This window comes from Psammomys obesus, unplaced genomic scaffold (assembly GCF_907164565.1).
Source record: "Psammomys obesus unplaced genomic scaffold, mPsaObe1.curated_primary_1811, whole genome shotgun sequence".
Taxonomy (NCBI): Eukaryota; Metazoa; Chordata; class Mammalia; order Rodentia; family Muridae; genus Psammomys; species Psammomys obesus.
Genome location: NW_026585895.1, coordinates 55,010,310 through 55,032,931, shown reverse-complemented (window position 1 = coordinate 55,032,931; position 22,622 = coordinate 55,010,310). Strand labels below are relative to the sequence as shown.

At 45.9% G+C, this 22,622-nt stretch overlaps 3 protein-coding genes across 3 annotated transcripts; 1 reads left to right on the top strand and 2 right to left on the bottom strand.

The window, feature by feature from the left end:
- The first annotated feature begins 1,062 nt into the window (after positions 1–1,062).
- On the top strand, positions 1,063–6,416 carry LOC129671725 (protein B-Myc-like). Its single transcript, XM_055600850.1, has one exon. The coding sequence runs from the start codon at positions 5,593–5,595 to the stop codon at positions 6,184–6,186; it is 594 nt and encodes a 197-aa protein (XP_055456825.1). The 5' UTR covers positions 1,063–5,592; the 3' UTR covers positions 6,187–6,416.
- A 94-nt stretch (positions 6,417–6,510) lies between these two features.
- On the bottom strand, positions 6,511–16,763 carry LOC129671131 (translation machinery-associated protein 7-like). The gene is made up of 2 exons (XM_055599751.1): positions 16,746–16,763; positions 6,511–8,724 (listed from the first exon to the last, which is right to left on the bottom strand). Exons 1-2 carry the CDS (start codon positions 16,761–16,763, stop codon positions 8,470–8,472), a joined length of 273 nt encoding a protein of 90 aa, XP_055455726.1. The 3' UTR covers positions 6,511–8,469.
- A 141-nt stretch (positions 16,764–16,904) lies between these two features.
- Positions 16,905–20,081, bottom strand: LOC129671130 (odorant-binding protein 2a-like). The gene is made up of 6 exons (XM_055599750.1): positions 19,995–20,081; positions 19,368–19,501; positions 19,093–19,163; positions 18,518–18,628; positions 17,865–17,966; positions 16,905–17,068 (listed from the first exon to the last, which is right to left on the bottom strand). Exons 1-6 carry the CDS (start codon positions 20,079–20,081, stop codon positions 16,905–16,907), a joined length of 669 nt encoding a protein of 222 aa, XP_055455725.1.
- Positions 20,082–22,622: the final 2,541 nt, after the last annotated feature.

Here is a 22,622-nt window from a genome sequence, read left to right as displayed (position 1 = left end):
TTGGTGGCACATGCCTTTAATCCTAGCACTCTGGGAGGCAGAGGCAAGTGGATCTCTGAGTTTGAAGCCAGCTTGATCTACAGAGTTCCAGACAGCCAAGGCTACACAGAGAAACCCTGTCTTAAAAAAAAAAAAAATCCCAGACCAGAGAATGGACTAACCCACTGTGGACAGTTAAACCCACCTCAAATAACCTAATGCAGACAACCCGTACCGACACACTCAGAAGCTGTTCTCTTCTGTGGTTGCCACCAACTGACAAGTGACGAAAGCACCACAGCTAGCTGGTTTACCTGGAGTGCACTCCTCAGGTTAACTCTGTCTTGTGGACCGGGTTTAGCATCAGAGCACTGCTTGCCAGGCTGTTCGAAGCTGTACATCTGCATAGCTTTACAAGGAAAGTGCTAAACAGAACCAGCAAGAGCGCACAATAAGTGCTCCTTGGAGGTATTTTCACTAGACTGGTTGTACATGCCTTAGAGAGAGACCAAAACTGTAACTGACAAAAGACATAGCAGGTGGCTAGAGTCACGTAGTGAGTGTTGTTAGGATGGTGCAGCAGAGTTATAAGGCAGATTCATAAATCACACCACGCCACTAGTTCAATGTGGGAGATTTATCAGGGCAGGGGGAACACAGAGACCATCTCTGGGCAAGGTGGAGGAGGGAGGATCGAGGGAGAGGAATGGGGGAGGGAGAGAGAGGGGGAGGGATGAGTCCTCTTATAAGGTGACCCAGCACATGAGCAGGTGGTTGCAGGTGGTCCATGGTGGCCTCATAGATTCTTGATGTCTGGTTTATCAGGTTTCTTGGGGGCTGGCCATAGAGGCGCCTGCTACGGATTCCACACAAGTGTCATGGCAGACATGGGACACAGTACAGCTCTGGGCTGCCACCCAGGCAGCCGGAGGAGTTCCTTTATCTGGGGGCCCTTGACTCAGGCCAAACACGGGTAATCCGTTTCAATGTAGAGAATGTTAGGATGAGCCAGTATGAGGCAATGGTGGTGATTTGTTCAAGAAGAGAATACAGGCACACCTGAGAGTGGACTTTATAGGAGTGTCACAGTTTATTAGATTACATTTACACAGATGTTATAAACTCAGGGAAAGAATAAAACATACCCAAAATTCTCAGGGGAGAATCGCTATTAAGTTTAACAATATGTACTGTGTTGGTGGCTCTCAAATTACATCTCAAAATAGACATTAAAGGTTCCAGCCAAAAGAAAAAATTTCAAATAAAATCTCATTAAAATTAAAACCCTAGGGGGTGGTGTCACACGCCTTTAATCCTAGCAGTTGGGGGTCAGAAGCAGGCTGTTCTCTGTGAGTTCTAGGCCAGCCTGGTCTACAGAGTGAGTCCAGGACAGCCAGAGGCTCATAGTGAGACTGTCTTAGAAACAAATAACAAATTTTTGGGCTGGAGAGATGGCTCAGTGGTTAAGAGCACTGGCTGCTCTTTGAGAGATCCAGGGTTCCATTCTCAGAACCCACAAAAGTATGTAACTCCAGTTCTAGCAGATATGACAGCCTCACACAGACATACATGTAGGCAAAAAAAAGCAAATAAAAATAATAAATAAATCATTAAAAAAATTTAAGACCCTCCACACACATATGTAGCAGATGTGCAGCTTGCTCTTCATGTGGGCCCCCTAACAATGGGAGAAAGGGCTGTCTGACTCTGTTGCCTGCGTTTGGATCCCTCTCCCCTAGCTTGACTGGCTTGTCTGGCCTCAGTGGGAGAGGATGCCCTTAGTCCTGTTGCAACTTAATGTGCTGGGGTGGGTTAGTACCTAGGGGAGGGAAGATGGAGTGAGAGGCTTAAGGATGGGGCTGGGAGGAGAGAAGGGAGGGGGTGCTAACAGAATATAAAGTGAATAAATAAATACAAAAATGGAAACAATGTTTTAAAAATATAAACCCTGAAAAATTAATGGTAAACACAAAATATTAGGTTATTGTCCTTTTTTTATAAATTATGTATGAGTGCTCCTCTACATGTACACCAGAATGCCAGAAGAGGGCACCAGATCTCAGTATAGATGGTTGTGAGCCCACCATGTGGTAGCTAGGAATTGAACTCAGGACCTCTAGGTAGAACAGACAGTGCTCTTAATCACTGAGCCATCTCTCTAGGCCAAGTTATTATATTTTAAAGTTGGTCTTTTTTAACATGTGGGTGTGGGTCCTCTGGAAAAGCAACCAGTGCTTTCAACCACTGAGCCATCCCTCCAGCCCCACACATTTATAACTTTAATGCAGACCTCAAAGAGCTATAAGAATATATTGTTCAGAAATCATATGTTTTATCAATGTTCTTTAAATCATTTATTTTTCCTTTCTAAATATTTGAATATTATTCTATAGAATAAGGAAAGAAAGGGAAAATAAAACTAGATCTTTTGATTTTTAAGAATTCTGCACCATGTATTTTCTTTGTTGTTGTTTTTCAAGACAGGGTTTCTCTGTGGCCTTGGCTGTTCTGGACTCCCTTTGTAGATAAGACCTCAAACTCACAGAGATCTGCCTGCCTCTGCCTCCCAAGAGCTGGGATTACAGGAGTATGCCACCGTGCCCTACAAGAATTCCATACTATGGAATTCTTGTTTTCTTGTTTGTTTGAGGAAAGTCCTCACTATGAAGTCCAGGGTGTCCTGGAACTCACTATGTAGCCCAGTCATAGTAATCCTCCTGCCTCAGCTTTCCAATGCATGAGCTGCCTTGACTGCCTGACATTACGTAACATTTAATCACAAAGTATTTAAGAATTTTGCTTTATGCCTAAATTTAATGGGTAACCCACTCGTATTTGTATCTATGCTCTAGAAAAATTACAGGTGCCACTTCCAGATGCAATCATCATATATTCATTACAAACACATGGGATGGAGAATTGTCTCTGCCATTGAGACCTCTTGCAGAGGTACTGGGTTTGGTTCCCAGAACTCACATAGAGGCTCACAGTGTCATAACTCCAGTTCCAGGGGATCTCTCATCCACTTTGGTCTCCATGGGCATTGGGCATTCAGGTGATAGATTTACATATGCAAGGGCAAATCACGCATACACATAAATTAGTATAAATAAATCTTTAAAAATAGCATAGCTAATCCTCTACAATAAAAGATCTTCTGGAGATATCTCCATCCCTGATCTCAAGCTGTACTATAGAGCAACAGTTATAAAAACTGCATGGTACTGGCATAGAAACAGAATGGTGGATCAATGGAACCAAACAGAAGACCCAGAAATAAACCCACACACTTATGGACACCTGATTTTTGACAAAGGTGCCAAAACCATACAATGGAAAAAAGATAGCATCTTCAACAAATGGTGCTGGTTCAACTGGATGTCTACATGTAGAAAAATGAAAATAGATCCATACTTATCACCCTGCACAAAACTGAAGTCCAAGTGGATCAAAGACCTCAACATAAAACCAGACACATTAAATCGGCTAGAAAAAAAAGTGGGGAATACCCTAGAACTCATTGGTACAGGAGAAAACTTCCTGAACAGAACACCAACAGCACAGGCTCTAAGAGCAACAATCAATAAATGGGACCTCATGAAACTGAAAAGCTTCTGTAAAGCAAAGGACACCATCATCAAAACAAAGCGACTGCCTACAGATTGGGAAAGAATCTTCACCAACCCTTTATCTGACAGCGGACTCATATCCAGTATATATAAAGAACTAAAGAAGCTGAAAAGCAGCAAACCAAGTAATCCACTTAAAAATGGGGAACAAAGCTAAAGAGAGAATTCTCTGTAGAGGAATATCGAATGGCAGAGAAGCACTTAAAGAAATGCTCAACCTCATTAGCCATTAGGGAAATGCAAATCAAAACAACCCTGAGATTTCACCTTACACCCATCAGAATGGCCAAGATGAAAAACTCAAGTGACAACACATGCTGGAGAGGTTGTGGAGAAAGGGGAACCCTTCTCCACTGCTGGTGGGAATATAAACTTGTACAACCACTCTGGAAATCAATCTTGTGCTTTCTCAGACAACTAGGAATAGCGCTTCCTCAAGATCCAGCCATACCACTCCTAGGCATATACCCAAAAGAGGCTCAAGTACAGAAAAAGGACATTTGCTCAACCATGTTTGTAGCAGCTTTATTTGTAATAGCCAGAAGCTAGAAACAACCCAGATGCCCCTCAACTGAAGAATGGATGCAGAAACTGTGGTATATCTATACAATGGACTATTACTCAGCAATGAAAAACAAGGAAATCATGAAATTTGCAGGTAAATGGTGGAACCTGGAAAGGATCATCCTGAGTGAGTTGTCCCAGAAGCAAAAAGACACACACGGTATATACTCACTCATATAAACATACAACATAGAATAACATAAACCCACTAAAATCTGAACATCTAAACAAACTAAGCAAAAGAGAGGACCCTAACTAAAAATGCTCAATCCCCATCCTTTAAAGGCAAAGAGGATGGACATCAGAAGAAAAAGAAAATAGGAAACAACCTCGGAACCTGCCACAGAGGGCCTCTGAAAGCCTCTGCCGTGCAGACTGCCGTGCAGATGCTGAGCCTGATGGCCAACTGACGGGCAGAGTGAATGGAATTTTATGTAAGAAGTGGGAAATAGTAAGAGCTGGAGAGGACAGGAACTCCACAAGGAGAGCAACAGAACAAGAAAATTTGAACACAGGGAATTTCCCAGAGACTCATAATCCAACCAAGGACTATCCGTGGAGATAACCTAGAACCCTGACAATGCAGCCACTTCTGATGAGAACTGATAGACTAAGATCAGAAAGAAGGAGAGGAGGACCTCCCCATCAGTGGAATTGGGGAGGGGCATGCATGCAGAAAGGGGGGGGGGGCCGGGAGGGAACGAGGGAGTGGCTTATGGGGGGATACAAAATGAATAAAGTGTAATTAATAAAAGTTAAAAAAAAAGAAAAAAAGTTAAAAAAATAGCATAGCTTTAAGAAAACCCTTAAGGAAGACATGAAGCAAGTACACCATAGAGATATGTGCACAGTAGTTATCATGGAAGTTTTCACAATAGCTGTTATGGAGAGAAGGTGTCCGTCACCAGAGGGACGGAGCAAGAAGATGTGGTTCATACGCAGAAATGGAATATTTTCAGTCATAAATAAAAACAAAGCATGTCATTTTCAGGAAAAGAATGGAATTGGAGGTGGTCGTCTTAAATGAATTTAGTCCGTCTCAGAGACAAATATCTTTGTTTCTCTCATCCGTGGGTTTCAGATTTTAAAGATACATAAAATCATACATGTTACAGATGACATTAACGTAGAGGAGAAACTGGGTGAACAAAGGACTAAGGGAGGTGGAGGAGTAGAAAATAGCAGGAAATGAGTGAGAATATGCTGAAGAAGGTTATGTGCGCGCATGAAAATGTATCCTGTGCACGCACGATGCGGCTCCTGTAGGCTCTCTCCGTCAGATGGCGCGATACTTTGAGCGCCGCGTCTGGCGACTAGCTGACGCCTCCTCCCTCTGCTCCAGACGGAGACCGAGGCCTGGAGAAGGGACTGTCGGGATAGTAGGAAGTGAGGCCCTGGGAAGGGGAGTGGTTCGGGGCTGATGCGCACCGCGCCAGGTTTCCGCGCCCGCCCTGCTCCCATCGCCGTGGCCCTCAAACGCACAGCCGCGACCATGCCCCTCCACGTGAGCCTTGCCAACGGCAACCGCGACCTGGACTACGACTCTGTGCAGCCGTACTTCATGTGTGACGATGAGGAGGAGGACGTGCACCAGCAGCCGCCGCAGCCGCCTGCGCCCAGCGAGGACATCTGGAAGAAATTCGAGCTGCTGCCCACGCCGCGCCCGTCCCCGGGCCACGCCGGGCTCTGCTCACCTTCCTGCCAAGCGCTCGCCGTGTCTCTCTCCCCCAAGAACCACGGTGATGATAGCTTCTCCACCGCAGACCTGAGGGAGATGGTGCCCGAGCTGCCAGCAGGAGACGCGGTGAGGCAGAGCTTCGTTTGCGACACGGACGACGAGACTTTCGTGAAGAACATCATCCTACGGGACTGTATGTGGAACGGTGTCTCGGCCTCCACCAAGCTGGTCTCCAAGCTGGACCCCTACCACGCTGTGCGCAAAGAAGGCCCCAGCGGCAGCCCGGCGGCGGACACCGACCCTGCCACCTCTCCAGACTGCACCCCCAACACCTGAGCGCACAGCACTGGTCTTGGGACTGTAAGCTTCAGCCATGTTAACTGCCTCAAATTCTGGGCATAAAAGAACCCCTCTCCCCTTTTCTTTTTTTAAGCTTGTCATCCTTCGTCACCCCCCTTAACAGATGTATTTGTTTAAAAGAAAAAAACTTTTAAGTTTATTAAATTTCCAACGTCTAGTGGACCCTTAAATGTAAATAACTCCAATAAAGCATTTTATCAGTTATACAAGATCTTAAAATATGAAGTATAAAAGTATATTTTTCTTGTAAAAGTTGGTTCTTTTCAATTGTTTTAAGAAAAAAAATAATTGGCAAATATGTTGAGCCCACGCTAAAAAATATAGCCATATAAAAATCTATCAAAATAAAATGAAAAGTCAAGGAGCTACAGGAAAAAAAAAAAAAAAACTGCTAAAAGTATGATAAAAATAAGAAAAAGGGAAAGTTTATGTAACCAAAAAGGAAAAGCAAAATGATTGAGCAAAAACAAAAGAGGAAAAGGCAAAAAGATTGCCCAATAATGAACCAAATGCATAAACAAAATTAGATAAATAGATGAAGGGGTTGTAAACCATGAACATGATTTTTAAATTAAAGATACTACTGAAGTATAGTGAGAGAAAGAGGCAGGAAAGAAACGCCAAAGTATTGGTGTGTCTTCTTTCTGTATGTTTGTAGACTGCTGGGTTGGGATGGCCAGCTGAACTGTGGACTCCTGTCCCTCCTACAGTTTAGGCTGGTGCTGCTCCTGCATGGCAAAGTCTAGACCAGACTGCCATCACTTTGGCACTGTCCCTGAGCGCTTACCAGGGGCCCCTGCTGGCCACACTTGGCTTTGCAGTCTGTGCTGGGCAGGCCCTCTTACTCCCTCACCCTCCTGAACTTCCTCAGTTTCTTCACCCAGGAGAAGCTCAAGTTCTAGCTGACATGAGGGGAGTGTCTCCCAGGTGTGTGGACTGGGGCAAGCAGGCTCGGGGCTCAGATCAAAGCCCTAAACTGGAGGCTGTGGCTGGAGTGCAGAGCAGAGCACTGCAGCTTCAGGGACCTCAGACTCCACTGGGACCCTGAAGCTAGGAGTTGATACAGCTGCTGGCCCAGGCTCAGTGCTCTCAAACTCCAGCTTATTCCCAGTTGATAAGGCCAGCTCCAGGCAGACAGGGTGGAGTCCCTTTTCCATGCACTCCAGTGCCTGGGCCCAGCTGCCTCAGGAGCTCTCACCCTGGAGCTCTGTGGCAGGTTAAATCCAGGTCCCTGCATTGTGATGGTTCCCTGTTGTTGACCTCCAAGCTAGCTCAGGTTTAAAGAAGGATGGCTCCTGGCCACAGCCCTCAGAGCTGAGTCACCGCTCTCCACATCTGGCCCAGCAGTTCTCAACAAGATCAGCAGCTGGGCTTGAGGCTTGTGTGAGCTGCGAGCTTGTGCTTGGGTAGAACTGCCAGGGTCTTTGCACCAGGGTCACCTGGCTCATGTTTGGCTGAGTCTCCAACACCTCCCAACACAGGGAGCCACAGTGTTGGAGCAGTGTTTGGCTTGGCTTTTGAAAGGGACTGGTATTGGCTCAGGACACCCTGAGACTACGTTCCCAGCACAAAGGAGATTTATTTGCCCCAGAGAAACAAAGAGCAGGGAAAATGAGACAAAGACAGGATATACAGGACAAGAGAAAGGGGAAAGGAACAAGGGATATTTGTCCCAGGGCAGAAAGGGGTGTTTCAGGGTGGGGTGGGAAGGTGTTTAATTTTGATTGGGCATGCTACTTAGGGTAGCCAAAGGGGGCTATTGAGTGCTGGACTTCCATACTGTGATAGCTGGACCCTGGTGGTCAGCCTCAGAAGGAGGAAGTGTTCAAGTGATGCAATGGACCTTGGTGGCTAGCTTTAGGGATGTAATTTAACAGTTTTTAGCAAGGCAGAGGGGATGGGGGAGAAGGGCAAGGCCTGCCAGGGCCATGCTCCTCATGCTCAGCTGAAGAAAGCCCTTCAGCTTTCTTCCTTTTGTTGCATCTCAGCCTTCTGTTTCTACATAATTTCCAGCTGTCCCATCACCACTTTTATGGGTATCTAAATGAGTGCTCGCTTTCTCTCTTTGTATAGCATCGCTCTCTATTTTTTCTTTTTTATTATTTATTTTATTTTATCACCAAAGTTTATTACAATGTACAGTAAGCTCCAGGATAACACTTCCTTCTGGCTGTAGGTGGCAAAGATGTTAGGGCAGGGGATCCACATGTTCCAACAGAGTGGAAGAGGCTCCCCACAGCCTCGGATATGAGCAATAGCTTACTTTGGGCCAGATTTCTTAATTTCACCTGAGGCCAGGGGACCCTTCCCCGCGGCCTTGGATTTTAGATCCTCAAGTTTCTTCTGCTCCTTTTTCTGTTTCTGCTTGAAAGCCTCATCTTTCTCATCCATGTCCTTGACCTGCTTCTTGGTCTCTTTCAGGGACTTCTTTTTGCCACCTTCACTGCCCGACGTGACGCCTACAGCCCCTTCACGACACTCTGATCCTAAGTCACCTCTATTTTTTTTCTTATCCTGACACCCATAAAGTCACCCTGCCTTCACTTACCTGCAAGTCTCTAGCTTTTGACCAGGCTGCAGAATCATAGCAGTTGCTTTTCATCCATTTGCGAAAATTTCCATCTTGTCCGTTAATTAGTTCCAGTCTGCTTTGTTCCTGGCCTGTGCCCTGTGAGCTTCTGGCTAAGGGCATTCTGGGAGTGCCTCCTCAGAGTTTGACTTGGCTCAGAGAACAAAATAACATAGGCTACGTGGCACATAAACAGAAATTGATTTCACAGTTCAGAGCCCTGAGAGCCCAAGGTCAAACAGCTGGCAGACCACGTCCTGGGTCTCAGATGGCTGTGACCCACTGTGTCCTTACATGGTGGAAGGGAAGAACCTGGTGTCCTCTGCCCACTCAAAACCACCAGTCCACTATGGGGCCTGCATCTCTGAAAGGCCCTGCTCCTAACCCCTCCTCCCTGAGCTTGGGCCTCAGCACACGGATGGGAGGTAGACACCAACAGCCGGGCCATCGTGAGGCCCTCTGGATTTCATAATCTGTCTGAGTGTTGACAACCAAGACTGTCCCACTGTCTTTCAGGCCTGGGTGTCAGGTGGTGTCAGCCATCTCTGAACTTCTCAACAGTATGTGGCTTCCTGGGGCTCTCCCAGGCAGAGATGTTGCATACAAAAATGTTTTCCTTGATGGGAAAGGCTGGGTGAGGGAGAGTGACTGAGTGAGTGGGTGTGGGAGGGAGGAAGGGAAAGGGCAGTGAGCAGGAGGAGGAGTGATGGCAAAGAAAAGAGAACATGTTGGCCACAGGAGAGGAATGACCCTGGTGTTGCCACAGGTTCTCCCTGAAGACAGAAAGGGTGATGCTATGAATGGCTTCACAGAACACATCTGGCAAATTAGACAGAATGAGTAAAAGACACAAGCTACTGGAGCTCACAGTCACCTGAGCAGCTGAGGATGGATGACCCGAGATTCCCTTCATGGACACTGGCCAGTCCCCTCACTTTAACAAGAGGGCTTCTGGGAGCTTTATTCATCCAGCGTGGCCAGGTTGTGGGATGGTAGGGAAAGCTCCAGAAGACATGCATGGAAGTGGCCTTATTCTTTTAATTTTTAATTATTTTTCACAACTTATTTATTCTACATCCCAATTGAAGCTCCCTTTTTCAACTTCTCTCAGCCCCATCCTTCCTCCCCTATCCCTAGTCCCCTGAAAGGGGGAGTTCTCCTCCTCTGCCATCTGCCCATTAAGCCTCATCAGGACTGCCTATCTAACTGACATAAAGGACAGCCTCGACACTTCAGTGAAGTGGGACTATGTCTCTCTTGGAATGGAAAAGGTCATACCCAATGGAGCATCCCAGAGCTCAGGGAGTAAAAGCAAAGTCAGGGAGGTCAGGAATGCAAAGCTGCTCTCAGGGATTAGGGCTTCTTCTTCAGAGTTTCCTCTGAGTTCAGTGCTGGGTTGTCAAAGGACTAAGAAAGTGCTTTGTAACAGTTTCCTCTGAGACTGAAACATTCCATCCTGCAGGAAAACTCTCTCTTTTTTTTAAGATTTATTTATTTATACATATAAGCACTTTATTTGCATGTGTGCCTGCATGACAGAAGAGATCAGATCCCACTATATGTAGTTTTCAGCCACCATATAGTTGCTGGGATTTGAACTCAGGACCTCTGGAAGAGCAGACAGTGCTCTTAACTCTGAGCCATTTCTCCAGCCCCAGGAAAACTCTTTAAACAGAAAAGTAAACGACATAAGTAGCTTCAGGAAGTAGCTGAAGCCTACCAGATTCTCTAGGCACCTCTCTGCTAGAGTACAAGCCAAGCTGCAAAAAAGACTGAGACCAAAGCAGGTCTCAGAAGAAGTAGAAGCCAGCAGAGCTGCCTGTGCATTGGTAAAAACTAGCTCCATTTCAAACTGAGTGTCAAATTAAGTTACTGTGTGAAAAAGAAAAACCTGGGGGTCAGCAGGACCTTATTCTTAGCCTAAGGATTGTAGCCACAGGATGTCTAGATCACAACCTCATCAACAGTTGAGGCTTAACAGCAATCTAAAGAGACTGAGCTCAGGACCACCTGGCTCATTTCCCCTTATTGTGTAATTGGTTTTGTTGTTGTTTGTTTGTTTTGCATTGGTTTTGGTTTTTTGAGACAGGGTTTCCCTGGGTAGCCTTGGCTATCCTGGACTCACTTTGTAGACCAGGCTGGCCTCAAACTCACAGAGATCCACTTCTCTCTGCCTCTTTGAGTGCTGGGATTTATTTATCATAAACTATTAACCAGACATTCATTCTGCTGCTTTAATCTCACTTTACTGCTGCGTGCTCAGAAAACAAAACAAAGTAAATATGGCAATGCCTATTCAGCAGAAAATCCCTGAGGTTGAGACAACTGTAGTTTGCGCCTTTAACAACTCCAGCCCAGTCTTCCTTTTTTGCAGCAGTTCTCCAATTGACAAAGTTGTTGCAAAGTTGATATAAATAAAATTGTTTATCTTTTAAGTTTAAATTTTGTTTGGTGGTCTTTCCCTGGTGGTCTCAAAACCATAACACCTAGAAGAGGCCTAAGCCAGTGTCACTTGGAAAGGACATTCTCTGTTGAGCTTCCTGCAGGCTGTGCAGTGTGCTCCAGGTTCCCAGCTTTTGTGAGCTGTCACCGGTGCTGGGAGGCTTAGTGGCGTAGCTCTCTTTGAATCATTTCTGTTACTGCAAGTAGCCCCTCACCCATACTCTTCTAAGGAACTCCAACCAAACTCTTTGATAAACCAAGATGACCTTTGTGTGTATCTTACTTTGACTGAGTGTAGGATCCCTAACTGGAATGCATTGCATCTCACCAGGAAAAATTTTGTCACACAACAGTATCTGATACCAGATTGCGATGTGCCTTCTCTTCTTCCTTTTCTCTCCTCCCTGACAGAACTGCCTACAAAGCCTCCCATTCTGGGTTAGTGAGATGTGGTTAATGAGGAATGTCATATAGCAATCAATTTGTAGCCTCGTGTTCAGCTGGCTTACAGGTCTCTGGAGTAAAAGCTGTTCCCAGTGTATCTCACAGATAGGGTATATCTGAGTGCCTGTGGTGAAAGGGCAGCCCTGGGTCCCTGTGGAGATGGGCTGCCCCTGGTTGAAGCCCTTGGATCCTCATGCATGAAATGACTGCCTCACCAAAATCATGCTGCAGAGACAGGCCACTCTAACATGGAGTTGGGTTGTCCCTCTGAGCCTGACCACACTACGGAGCCAAGCACAAACTTGGACAGTTCTTTCAGTCATGAGGGTCTGAAAAGTCTAGACAACAGACCTTAAAACTTCATCCCTCCCTCATCTTTGCTTCATCCAGTCCAATTTTGGAGACCATAAAGCCAGAGTGTTCTCTCTCCATTGTCCCGTCTACATTTCTTAGTCAGGATCATTCTGAAGTGAGTATTTTCTGTCTATCTCTGTCCGGATTTTTATATTTCAGGGTTCAAGATGGCAGATTGGAAGCTGCCTCCTTGTAATGCTGTGAAAAAATGAAGGAAGGGCCCCAGGAATACAAGAGAAGTAATAGATAGTTAGAAAACACAGAGAACAAGGATAGGCAGTGAAAACTGAAAAGGCAGGCTGTGGCTCCAGCCCCAGGTCACTTCTGGGGAGAGAAAGCTGGGTGGGCAAGGTGAAGAGAGCAACCATCCTGGCCATTGGATAAGCCCGCAGTTCCCATGAGTCTTAAATCCAGCTGAGGACTCGTGTGAGATAGTGAGTCAGCCCCTGTGACAGCAAACATTGGAGTGGAAATCCACTTTCCCATTCCTTGATTCTTGGAGGGCTATAGGCAGGTGTTGTCAGTAAAGAGGTGGGAATAATTGTGACTGAGATTCTCTGGGGGCATGAAAAGAAAGAGTAACATTTTATCACAGATTATTTGATCACACTGTGAACTCAGAAATTATGTTGTTTAAAACCTGTTTGTAGTTGTGGTGTGGCTCAGCCCTAACACACACTTTTAATCCAAGAGCTTTCTGTTTGAATTAAAATAAATCAACCATAGGTCAAGAGGTGGATCAAGCAACCAGTTGTCAGGGAGTGAAGATAGGGAAAAACTATAGAGAATAAGAGGAAGTCAGAAGGATGGATACAGAGACAGACAGAAAGTAGAAGGGAGGGACATTCAATTAGAGGGTTTTTGAGATGGTGGGCAAGAAGAATTCATTTGGGTATTGCCTGAGGAGGAAGGTCAGCTGGGCACTTTCTCTGCCTCTGTGAGCTAGCAGGCTTTCACCCCAGCATCTGGATCCTGAGTCTTCATTGGTAAAACTGAAAGGCTGAGGTTTTGTTAGAAACAACAAGCAGTCATAAAGTCAGGGGCCAGGGTGGGCCGTGTCTCAGCTCCTGGGTAGGAGGACAATGCATGAGGCTGTCCTGAAGTGGGTGAATTGTCACAGACACGTGGATAAGTTCAGGTGCCAGAGGCTCAGGCTGTGAAGGACACAGTGGTGAGACACCCACCTGTCTTTTATGACAAAGAGCATAACCTGTCACCTGAGGATAGTTTTAAAAGCCTAGAGCCCTGACTCCGAGTTAGTCAGATACCTCCTTCACGGTTCTCCATGAGTGAGATCAAGAATGCATCTAGAGCACAGCTCTCAGCTTTCCTGGCTTCCTACAGGTGTTGATTGCTGACTGGTCTCCAGCACAGACTTCAAGGCCCTTTTGCTTTCCCCCACTCTAGAGTGTAATCAGAAGACATTGTGGCCTTGACATCAGGCATCTCAGATGTATGAACAGGAGGATCTGGAGCAACTGAGAATTTGCCTGGTTGCAGCTATAAAGTGGCCTCAGGCACAGAGCAAAAGCAAGGTCCTGATGAAGCAAACTCCTAATGAAGCAAGCTCCTAGGGCGAAGCTGGCTCTATAGGATAACTACCCTAAGATGGTTCAGGTTCTGTACCAGAATGGACAGTGTGAAAGGGGAACTGCTCAAGAACAACAGACCATCCCTCCTCCCACAAGATTCCAACATTAGGAATCCAAGAGGTTATTCCTATGTTTTGTTGTTAAAATTGTTCTGTTATTTCTGATTTTCCTTTTTACCATACTTTCTCTGTGTGTGTTTTTAAAAAAGATTTTCTGTTTCCCTTTTAATTCTTATCTGTGCATTTTACCTTATGGTATAATCAGATATTTTAAAAAATTTCTTCTGGTTTTCCTCTCCTACATCATAGCATTTTCTTCCTTCTTTTATCTATCTACCTATAATTATCTATATCTATCTATCTATCTATCTATCTATTATCCATTTGTTTTGTATAAAGTGTATGTGTGTGCATGCTTGTGTGAGTGTGCACTAGGTATAAAACATACACTAAATATGGAGTTTTGAGAACAACCCTGAAGGAGTATGGGTCCCGGCCTCTAGCTGTGTAACACACAGTTTCTCTGTAGTGACTCTGATGTGCATAATAGGTTAACTGGCCCCCAGACTTCTGGGAATCTGTCTCCACTTTCTATTTTCCCAAGGCAACACTGATTATAGACCTTCATGGTACTAATCTGGCTTTTTAAATTGGTTCTGGGCATTGAAACTTGGATTCCTAGGCTTCGGGGTGGGCACTTTTACCCCCCTAGCTCTGCCCAGCCCTCTTTCATTCAATCATGCATTCTACTTTTACACTAAATAAATTTTAACTTCACACCTTATTCTGTATCACTTCCCCACTCTCTTTTCTATGGTTGGTAATAGCATAGTAATTGGCTTTAGTTGGTTTGAGTGTATTTCTAGAAAGTTTCCTATTGTTGCCAGCATGACAGATTTTTTTTTTCTTCTTTGAGAAGTACTGGAAGTTGATCCCTCAAGAGAAGGGTGCTCACTAAGAAGATGCTCAAACAAACCTGGGAAAGTTACCTATTTCAAGTGATATGCAGCATCCACAAAATACAAACAAACAAACGAACAAAAAACATGAAGGCAGCTCCTCAATCAGAGTCCAAGGAGACTGAAATTTAAAACTCTACTTGGAAAACTGATCAGTAGCTTTCAACATGGTACAAATAAGCAAGTGAATGAAGTAAGGAAATAGGTTGTGATTAAAAACAACAACAACAAGGAGTAATTCAGGAGATAAATAAATCAGACAAAACGACAGCAGAAATCATCACTGATAGACTAGATATTTTTTTTCAGAAAAAATATTTTTGTAATTGAAGACAGGGTTGAGGAAATATACATCCAGACATAAATAAAGGAAAATAAGTAAGCACGGCAACAGCTCTGAAGAACTCGGACATGATCAAGACACTGACAGTCTACAGAGTCACAAATGAATGACATCAAAAGTCGGTGTGACAAAATCATAGCACAAAGTTCTTCCAAGCTAGAAAAGCAAATGAATATTTCTGCACAAAAGGTATTTAGGAGCTCAGCTCACAGATGTGGTCAGAAAAGAAACTCACCGTCACAGGTTATAAGTAAACACTAAGCCAACAAAGCAAAGAAACAACATTGAACACAGCAGGAGAAACTGGCCAGTTCACAAAGGGGAACCCATCAGGGTATCATCAAACTTCTCATCAGAAACCTAGAAAGCCAGTGAAGTGAACAATATATGCCAAACCCTTAAGTAACAGTTACCCAGAATCATTATATCCAGCAATGTTACCTTTTAAAACAGACTGAGAAATACTGGCCCTCCAGAAAGCACCCACTAAAGCAATTCACAAACACCCAGGCAGCACCACAGAACATGTTCTCAAGAATATTATGTAACAGAGAAAGGAGACAGGCAGCTTCAATCTAAAGAGCATAAGAAAAAAAATAAATTTTATAAGAAGACTAGATAAACTAAGAAGAGGCAGGAAAATGTCCATCTATCAATTCCAATACAGTAAATTAACAAACCTCCTGTTCTAGGAGGGGAAAAAAAGGAAAAGAACAAATGATAATCCCTCCCCCCCACAAAAAAAAAAGGTCAACAAAACTGGGACTGAAGAGATGGCTCCTAAGTTATAGGTGTACACTGCTCTTGCAGAGAACCCAGATTCTGTTCCTAGCACCCATACTAGACAGCTGACAACTGCCTGTAACTCCTCCATGTCTAAGGGATCCAACACTCCCTTCTTGCCTCAAGAGGCACCCAGACATGTGTGCACATGAGCGTACATAGACACTCAATACATGCAATTGAAAAGAAAATCTTTTAAAAAGAAGAGTAACAAAATTAAAGAATCAGCAACAAAATTGAATTAATAGCACTCAATAGGAGCTTGAAAAGTGAAGGGTCTTAACTCTCCAACTGCAGGATGAATGCAAAGTTTGACTATTCGCTGTTACACAAAACAAGTCTCATGACAAAGGAACACATTAGCTGAAGGTGAGAGGATGAAAATCAGCACAAAGCAAGGAAGTGTTTCTACTCGTCCTGACAAACTAGGTCTCAAGCCAAGATTAGTAGGAAGAGATAAACAAGGCCACTACATAATAATATAGGGAGCAATCCATCAAGAAGACCCAGTAAGAGGCTAGAGAGATGGCTCAGTGGTTATGAGCACTGGCTGCTCTTGCAGAGCACTCAGGTTGGGTTCCCAGCTTCCATGCGGTGGTTTGCAATCATCCACAATTCTAGTTTTGGGGACCCAGTGCTCTTTTCTGGCTCCTTGGGCACTACACACACACAGGCAGACAGACTCATCAAATAAAAACTTTTAAAAGAAGATGTAAATATTTGTATGCCAAATTTCATAAAACAAGTACAGAGGGACAGACAGACCTAGACGCAGTACTGATGAGTGACTTCAGTAGTGGGAAAATGCATGTGGGCCAGTTGCTGATCAGCTGGGCATTGAGAGTCCCACATGGTGGATACTGTGAGGCTGCGAAAGCTACTGAACACACTTCTAAGGTATTTTTCTTGATTCAGTTATTTGAAGTGGGAAGACCCAGCATAAATCCTGATCTTTTGCTGTGGGATGATCCCCTTAAATCTGGGCCACACCTTCCTGTGGCACCCTCTATAAAGACATGGAAGAAGGAATCTTGCTCTTCGCCTGCTTACCCTCACCGGCAAGTTCATTCCTTCGCTGCTATTAGTCTTCTTCTGGCATATACTGAATCCTAGCTGAGACACCCAGCCTCATGGACTAATGGATTTCCCATCAGGAAACAGTCATCGTCAGAATGGTGGTCTTGGTCTTGTCTATATAGATTCCTTCTATTATGTCTGTTTCTCTAGAGAAGCCTGACTAAGATATAGCTCAAACTCTTCAGGAACTGGCTTCTGCTGAGCGCTACATCCACCAGGCTCTACTCCGTCAGAGTCTTCAGGCAGCTGAAGCAAGGCTGAGCCAGAGTGATGCTGAAATGCTTTATTAGGAGAAGCTGGTGTTGGGAATGGATGGAGTTGAGGTAGGAGAAAAGTCTGGCAGTGAAAGTGAGGAAAGTGGTCCAGGGTAGGGGAGGTCCAAGGATGTCTCAGAACTGTGCTGATATTGGGGCAGGATCCGCAGGTGCATCCAAGATTGGCTGGTGAGCGGCAGTGCTGGCCAGAGGTCTTCTAGTCTGAAGCATTTGTGCAGTCATTGCTGGGCAGCCACAGCCATGAGTGACCCTTCCGCTTACACCCAGGACCTGTCAAGTGTCTGAGTGTCCCTGGGTATGGGAGGTGGGGGTATAGCTGTGCAGAGAGCAGAGTTCAGGGATTACACTAGGAATCAGTTCTTAACAAAGTATTTCTGCTCAAGTGGGTGAGATAAATATCAGAGCACATGGACCCTCTAACCCCAGAACCCAAGCGCTAGGCTTCTCCATGGTCCTCCCTGATGACCACTTACCCTAGTCACTCTCAGGGGTACACTGACCTGTGGAAACCAAGAAAAGGCCAGGGGTGAGAAGGAGCTGTGTATATGGACCCATCACACCTGCAGCTCAAACCTTCTCAAAGTCCAGCCCTGAAGAAGAGCTCTGGTGCCCTTCCGAAGGGGCAGTGGGCTTTGTGAGAGGCAAAAAGACATGAGTAACACAGAGTGAAACACAAACACACAAAGTACCCGGAGGCATACAGGAACATTCAGAAATATGAGAGACAATAGAAGATCAGAGACACAGAATGCTCACAGAAAGCCTTGAAGGAGAAGCAGGGCGGAGTTGGGAGAGGACACAGACAGCCTTCTCTTACCCATCTGCTCTGGTACAACGATGTTTTGCGCTTTTAATTTCTTGCTCTCTACAAATTCCTTAAATTCTCTCATGGCCTCTGGGCTTTTCTCAGGCTTTCTCCCTGTGAGGAGGTTGAGAAAGTTTGAGGGGTGTTGCTCAGCTCTGCAGGGGACCAGTGACAAAGGTCAAGATCACTGACCAGCACTGGGACTGTCAACCTGGAGCAGCCAGGATAAGAAGGAAGAGAACCTTGGCAGTGGACAAGTTGCTCTTGGATGGAGACCCCCAAACACAGACACTGAGTGATCCTCAAAGCCCCTGTTAACCATAAAAGACTTTCAGGGTCACTTCCCTGACCATTAAGAGCGCTGGATCTCAGAGGCGTGGAGCTGTCTCTGACCCCGGAGGATCCCGCACATACATCGAGACCTCTGCCAGGTTATTCTCTTTCACATTTGCTGTCTCCAGGGGTGGAAACCCTTTCTGAATGCTCAGACCTTCGAAGGTCACAGAAGCTGGGCCCTCCCAGCTGACCTGCTTTCCTCTTTGGATCTTACATACTGCCTTGAGGCTTCCCAGTCCCCAGCGCCCAGCATGGCTGCTGCCTGCTTCCCTTTTTTAGCTACTAGAAGCAGAGACTGTGGACAGGATACGGTCTCTGTGGCTCCTCACCCACAAGTTTCGCCTTGCGATGTAGCTTCCCCTTGTGCTTGCCTTCACAGTACAAGATGTAGTGGTCTTTTTGAGAAGTCGCCTGAATTTGGATGACTTTTTTGCCACCGACTACAGGTGAACAGAAAAATAGCTCTTAGCATTTCATTTCTTGGAAAACCTTTGAACTTTTTTCAAGGAGATAATCTGGAACACTTGTAGTTAGTTGGTCACCCAAGAGACCCAGCCAGTTCAGCTCTGGTCTTTCCGTGATCTCCATAATTAGGCAGAAGCTATCTTCCAGGACATTGCCAGGCCCTGCTGAGGATTCCAGAGGAAGATAAGGGCTGAGCTAGGCCCTTATCAGGCAGCAGGCCTGAACACCTCCTGGCCCCACTTCCCTGTTCTTAGCAGTGGTTCCTCATGGGTCAGGAGCTAAGCTGTAGTGAGTGGGAGACAGTCAGTACCTGGGATGGACTAACCCGTATCCTCTAATGTATAGTTGGTGGATTATGAGTGGATGAGCTGAGCAAGGCAGGGCCCCTCCATGCAGGAGCTTGCCCCTGCGGGAGATCCCAGGGCCACAGGATACTCACAGGCAGTGAATTTGTGAGGATCATCAGTTTTATGAATCACAATTTTTTTCTCATGACACTGACCATTCTTCCTGTAAAACACGAGCCATACTCAAATCACCACATGTATCAGCCCTGACCAGGTGACCCCCAAATTCTATATCAGCCTTGTCCAAAATTTAGAGTATTGTGTGGCACCATGCCCCCTCAAAGGCAGAAGCATTCTGTCACCCACACTGAAATGAGACTGGAGAAGATCAGAAAGACAGCTGCAGAGACTCCTTGGATACACTCACTGAAATGTTATCGTGATCTCCAAGTCCCCTCCTTCCAGGGCAGTTACCGTCATAAGGTACACTTTCTTGGGTTTCTTCCCATTTGTATGGTCCTTGTCACATACTATGGCATTTGTATACCAGGTCCCAGAGAACTGCAGAAGACAGAGCCCTGAACACACCCCAGCCTGGCCAGCAGCCTGAACAGACATCCCAGGCTCTCCACCACAGCTCTGAAGAGCACTGACACCCCACACCCGACACATGCTCACTGTAGAGAGAGCCCAACACTTGGGCTCTCTGGCCTAATAGAGGCAGGGGATATCTGCTTCCTAAGTTTACACTCTTAGAGGTCTGGAGGTCATCACTGAGTAAATCCTCTGCCCTAAAAATCCCACCATATGAAAAATCCCACCCCATGTCACTTGAACACAGACTGATGGCCCAAATCCACTCTCCTGCTTCAGGCCTGTGCTCCTGGAGAGACTCAGCTGGTAAAACAGTGGAGTCTCCGATCATTTCATATGCTGAAGTGTGGGGTTGGACTTCAGTCTTCAAGGACACCTCTTGACCCAGTCTACAACACCAACACCAACACCAAACAAGGGTGTGCTTTTCTTCTACTCTCACCCAGTGATCCCTCCTCACATCCTCCTTGTCATCTAGCAGGTCTTCCTGAGCCTTCAGGACAGCCACCAGCCCCAGAAGCAGGACAGTCAGGAGCAGGCTCTTCATCTCCAGTCCCTGCGCTCTCACACAGGGCAGGTCACCTGGGGAGTCCAGACAAGTCTACTCTGGCTCCTCACAGGTGCCCTTTAAATCCCCCATGGACAGGGACGTGTGCCCACTTGGCGCTAACCGTGTCCCTCCTGTCCTTCTATCATGGCCAAATCCACATCCATCATGGAGGAAGAAGGTTGTTGTTGTTGGGATCTGATGAATATCAACTGAGTGTCACCTACAGATGAAGAAAGACACAGTCTGTGCCACCCAAGTGCTGGGCTCACACACCCCCTGGGGGGATGAGTGACTCCATGCAGGGAGGTTGTACTTTGTGCAGGAGGAGGCAGGCTTCCCTTCTCACCCCTGCCCTCCATCTGCCCATGGCTGCCCTGAGCTGTGTTCCCTGATACCTGGCTCCTGACCTGAAAGGGGCTGAGCCTCACAGCCAGAGACCACCTGCTGGTTCCCAGATGGCATGACCCTTGCCTGGGGAGGAAGCCCACTTCATTGTCCTATCCTGCATGGATACTCCACCTGGACCTTCCAGCAAGTGGGGACACTTTGTTACTCTAGTGAGTTTAAGGGGCCTGAGACAGGGCTTAGCTATGAAGAGCACTCATTACTTTTGCAGACAAGCTGGGCTGAAGTCCCAACACCAACATGACGGCTTAAAACCACCCCTTACTTTAGGTCCAGGGTATTTGATGTTCTTTCCTGACCTTTGAGGGCACTCGATACACCATTGGTGCACATCTATAAGTTCAGGCAAAATATTCACATACATAAAGTAAAATAAATGAATTACAAATTTAAACATCATCAGGGTAGACCCCATGCCGTACCAGGGAATACCATGACCCCTGACCCACTTGGTTCTGCACTGAGGCCAGCTGTGCTCTCTGAAGACCACCTTTTGTTTGGTTTTGTTTTGGTTTTTGAGACAGGGTTTCTTTGTGTAGCCTGGCTGTCCAGGACTGGCTTTGTAGACCAGGCTGGCCTTGAACTCACAGAGATCTGCTTACCTCTGTCTCCCCAAGTGCTGGGGTTACAGGCGTGTGCCAGCATACCCAGCTTTGCAGACCACTTCTTACTCTCAGATGTCTTGCTCCTTTTTCACTAACCAGACAATGGTGATAACAAAACCACCAGTTAGGGTTCAATTTCCATAATTAAGTTGTCTGTGTGAGCATTCCAGCCACACATTAGGGGTCATGAGTATTTGTCCCTGAAGGAATCAGTGAAGGGGGTTCACCTTTGTGAGCTCCAGGGGCTTCATCTCCAACAAGGGGACTTGACCTTCTGCTGCTCTTGTTATTTGAGGGCTGAGAGGACATTTTCAGAGCCAGGACTGCCCTGGTACAACTTAGGTCCACGTATGTTTGTTCCTTGCCATCTTGTGCCCTGAGGTGGGATGAGGAACCAGGGTCCATCTAGTCCAGAACCCACCCCTGTGCTCCTACCGTGCTCCACAGCTTCCATTCTCATGAGCTTTGAGCACCCACATGCTCTCACATGGCCAGAGCTCATTCCCTTTGGATAAGTAAGTGCATGAGGCACCAGATGTGTTCAGAGTTCATCAAGGCTGTTCTCTATCTCTGTGGACCTCATCCCAGGTATCTCTTCAGCAGGAACTTTGCTTTTTAGTCCTGACTCTGCATTTCCTGGGCTCAGCCACCTTCTCTGAGACCCAACTGACCTAGGCCCTGGAGACAAGTTCTAGTCCCACAATAGCATCGTTGTGCTTCTCAGGACCAAAATTAAGAAGCTCCAAGAATCTATAAGCAATATTAATGATCCTTCTATGATACGTTTGGGTTGTACTAAGGCATTAGCATGAACAGCACTCCCCCACCAAACCTTCACCCTGAGCATGGAAGCTGGTGCTGAGCAAGAAGCCTGACAGGCTGGTTGTGAGAGGGTGGGGCCAGTGCTCTTTAAGACCAGAGGCTAGCATTTCCGTGTCAGTGGAGAGTTCCAATTGTACCTGACAGGTTTTCTTCCACTTACATGCATGAATCATTTTTCTTATACCTTAACACATAGGTATTCATGTTCCAATACTTGAGACAGGAGAAGAACAATACACACATGACTGGCAGAGCCTGGGATACCACCTGTGCTCTGAGTGCCAGGGAGGTACCCTGGGTGCCTGCCAATGTCCATCCCCCCTCTTTGTATTCCAGTGTCAGAATTTTCCAAGTTCTCCCACTATTTGTAGATAGTAGTCAAACTAAAGTGGTAACAGATACTAATTGGAATAGAAATTGGCATGAATTTTTTCCCTGGGGAGCATGAGCAAATATCTCCCCCATTCAGATGAGCACCAACAAAAAGCCAAAGTATAGCTCTAACAATATCAGCTTGAAAACCCGATGAGCTTAAAGTATCACCCAGCATGGATGTTATCTTCTCCATCCTTTCTTCAATTAAACCTTTTATAATCTATACATTCTATTACCTTCTGAGGCCAGGAGGCCTCAGAACTTAGGTAAGAATTCCTTTAGGGGGATGGGAGGTACATGAGAGAATGACTGGAAACTCAGATGAAGATCC

Excerpts from the sequence above, each read along its gene's own strand:
- LOC129671725 (XM_055600850.1), top strand. The coding sequence starts at position 5,593 with ATGCGCACCGCGCCAGGTTTCCGCGCCCGCCCTGCTCCCATCGCCGTG.
- LOC129671130 (XM_055599750.1), bottom strand. The coding sequence starts at position 20,081 with ATGAAGAGCCTGCTCCTGACTGTCCTGCTTCTGGGGCTGGTGGCTGTC. Across the intron at positions 18,629-19,092 it reads TCCTCACAAATTCACTGCCT|TCGGTGGCAAAAAAGTCATC; the intron begins GTGAGTATCCTG and ends GTTCACCTGTAG. Across the intron at positions 17,967-18,517 it reads TCGCAAGGCGAAACTTGTGG|GGAGAAAGCCTGAGAAAAGC; the intron begins GTGAGGAGCCAC and ends ACCTCCTCACAG.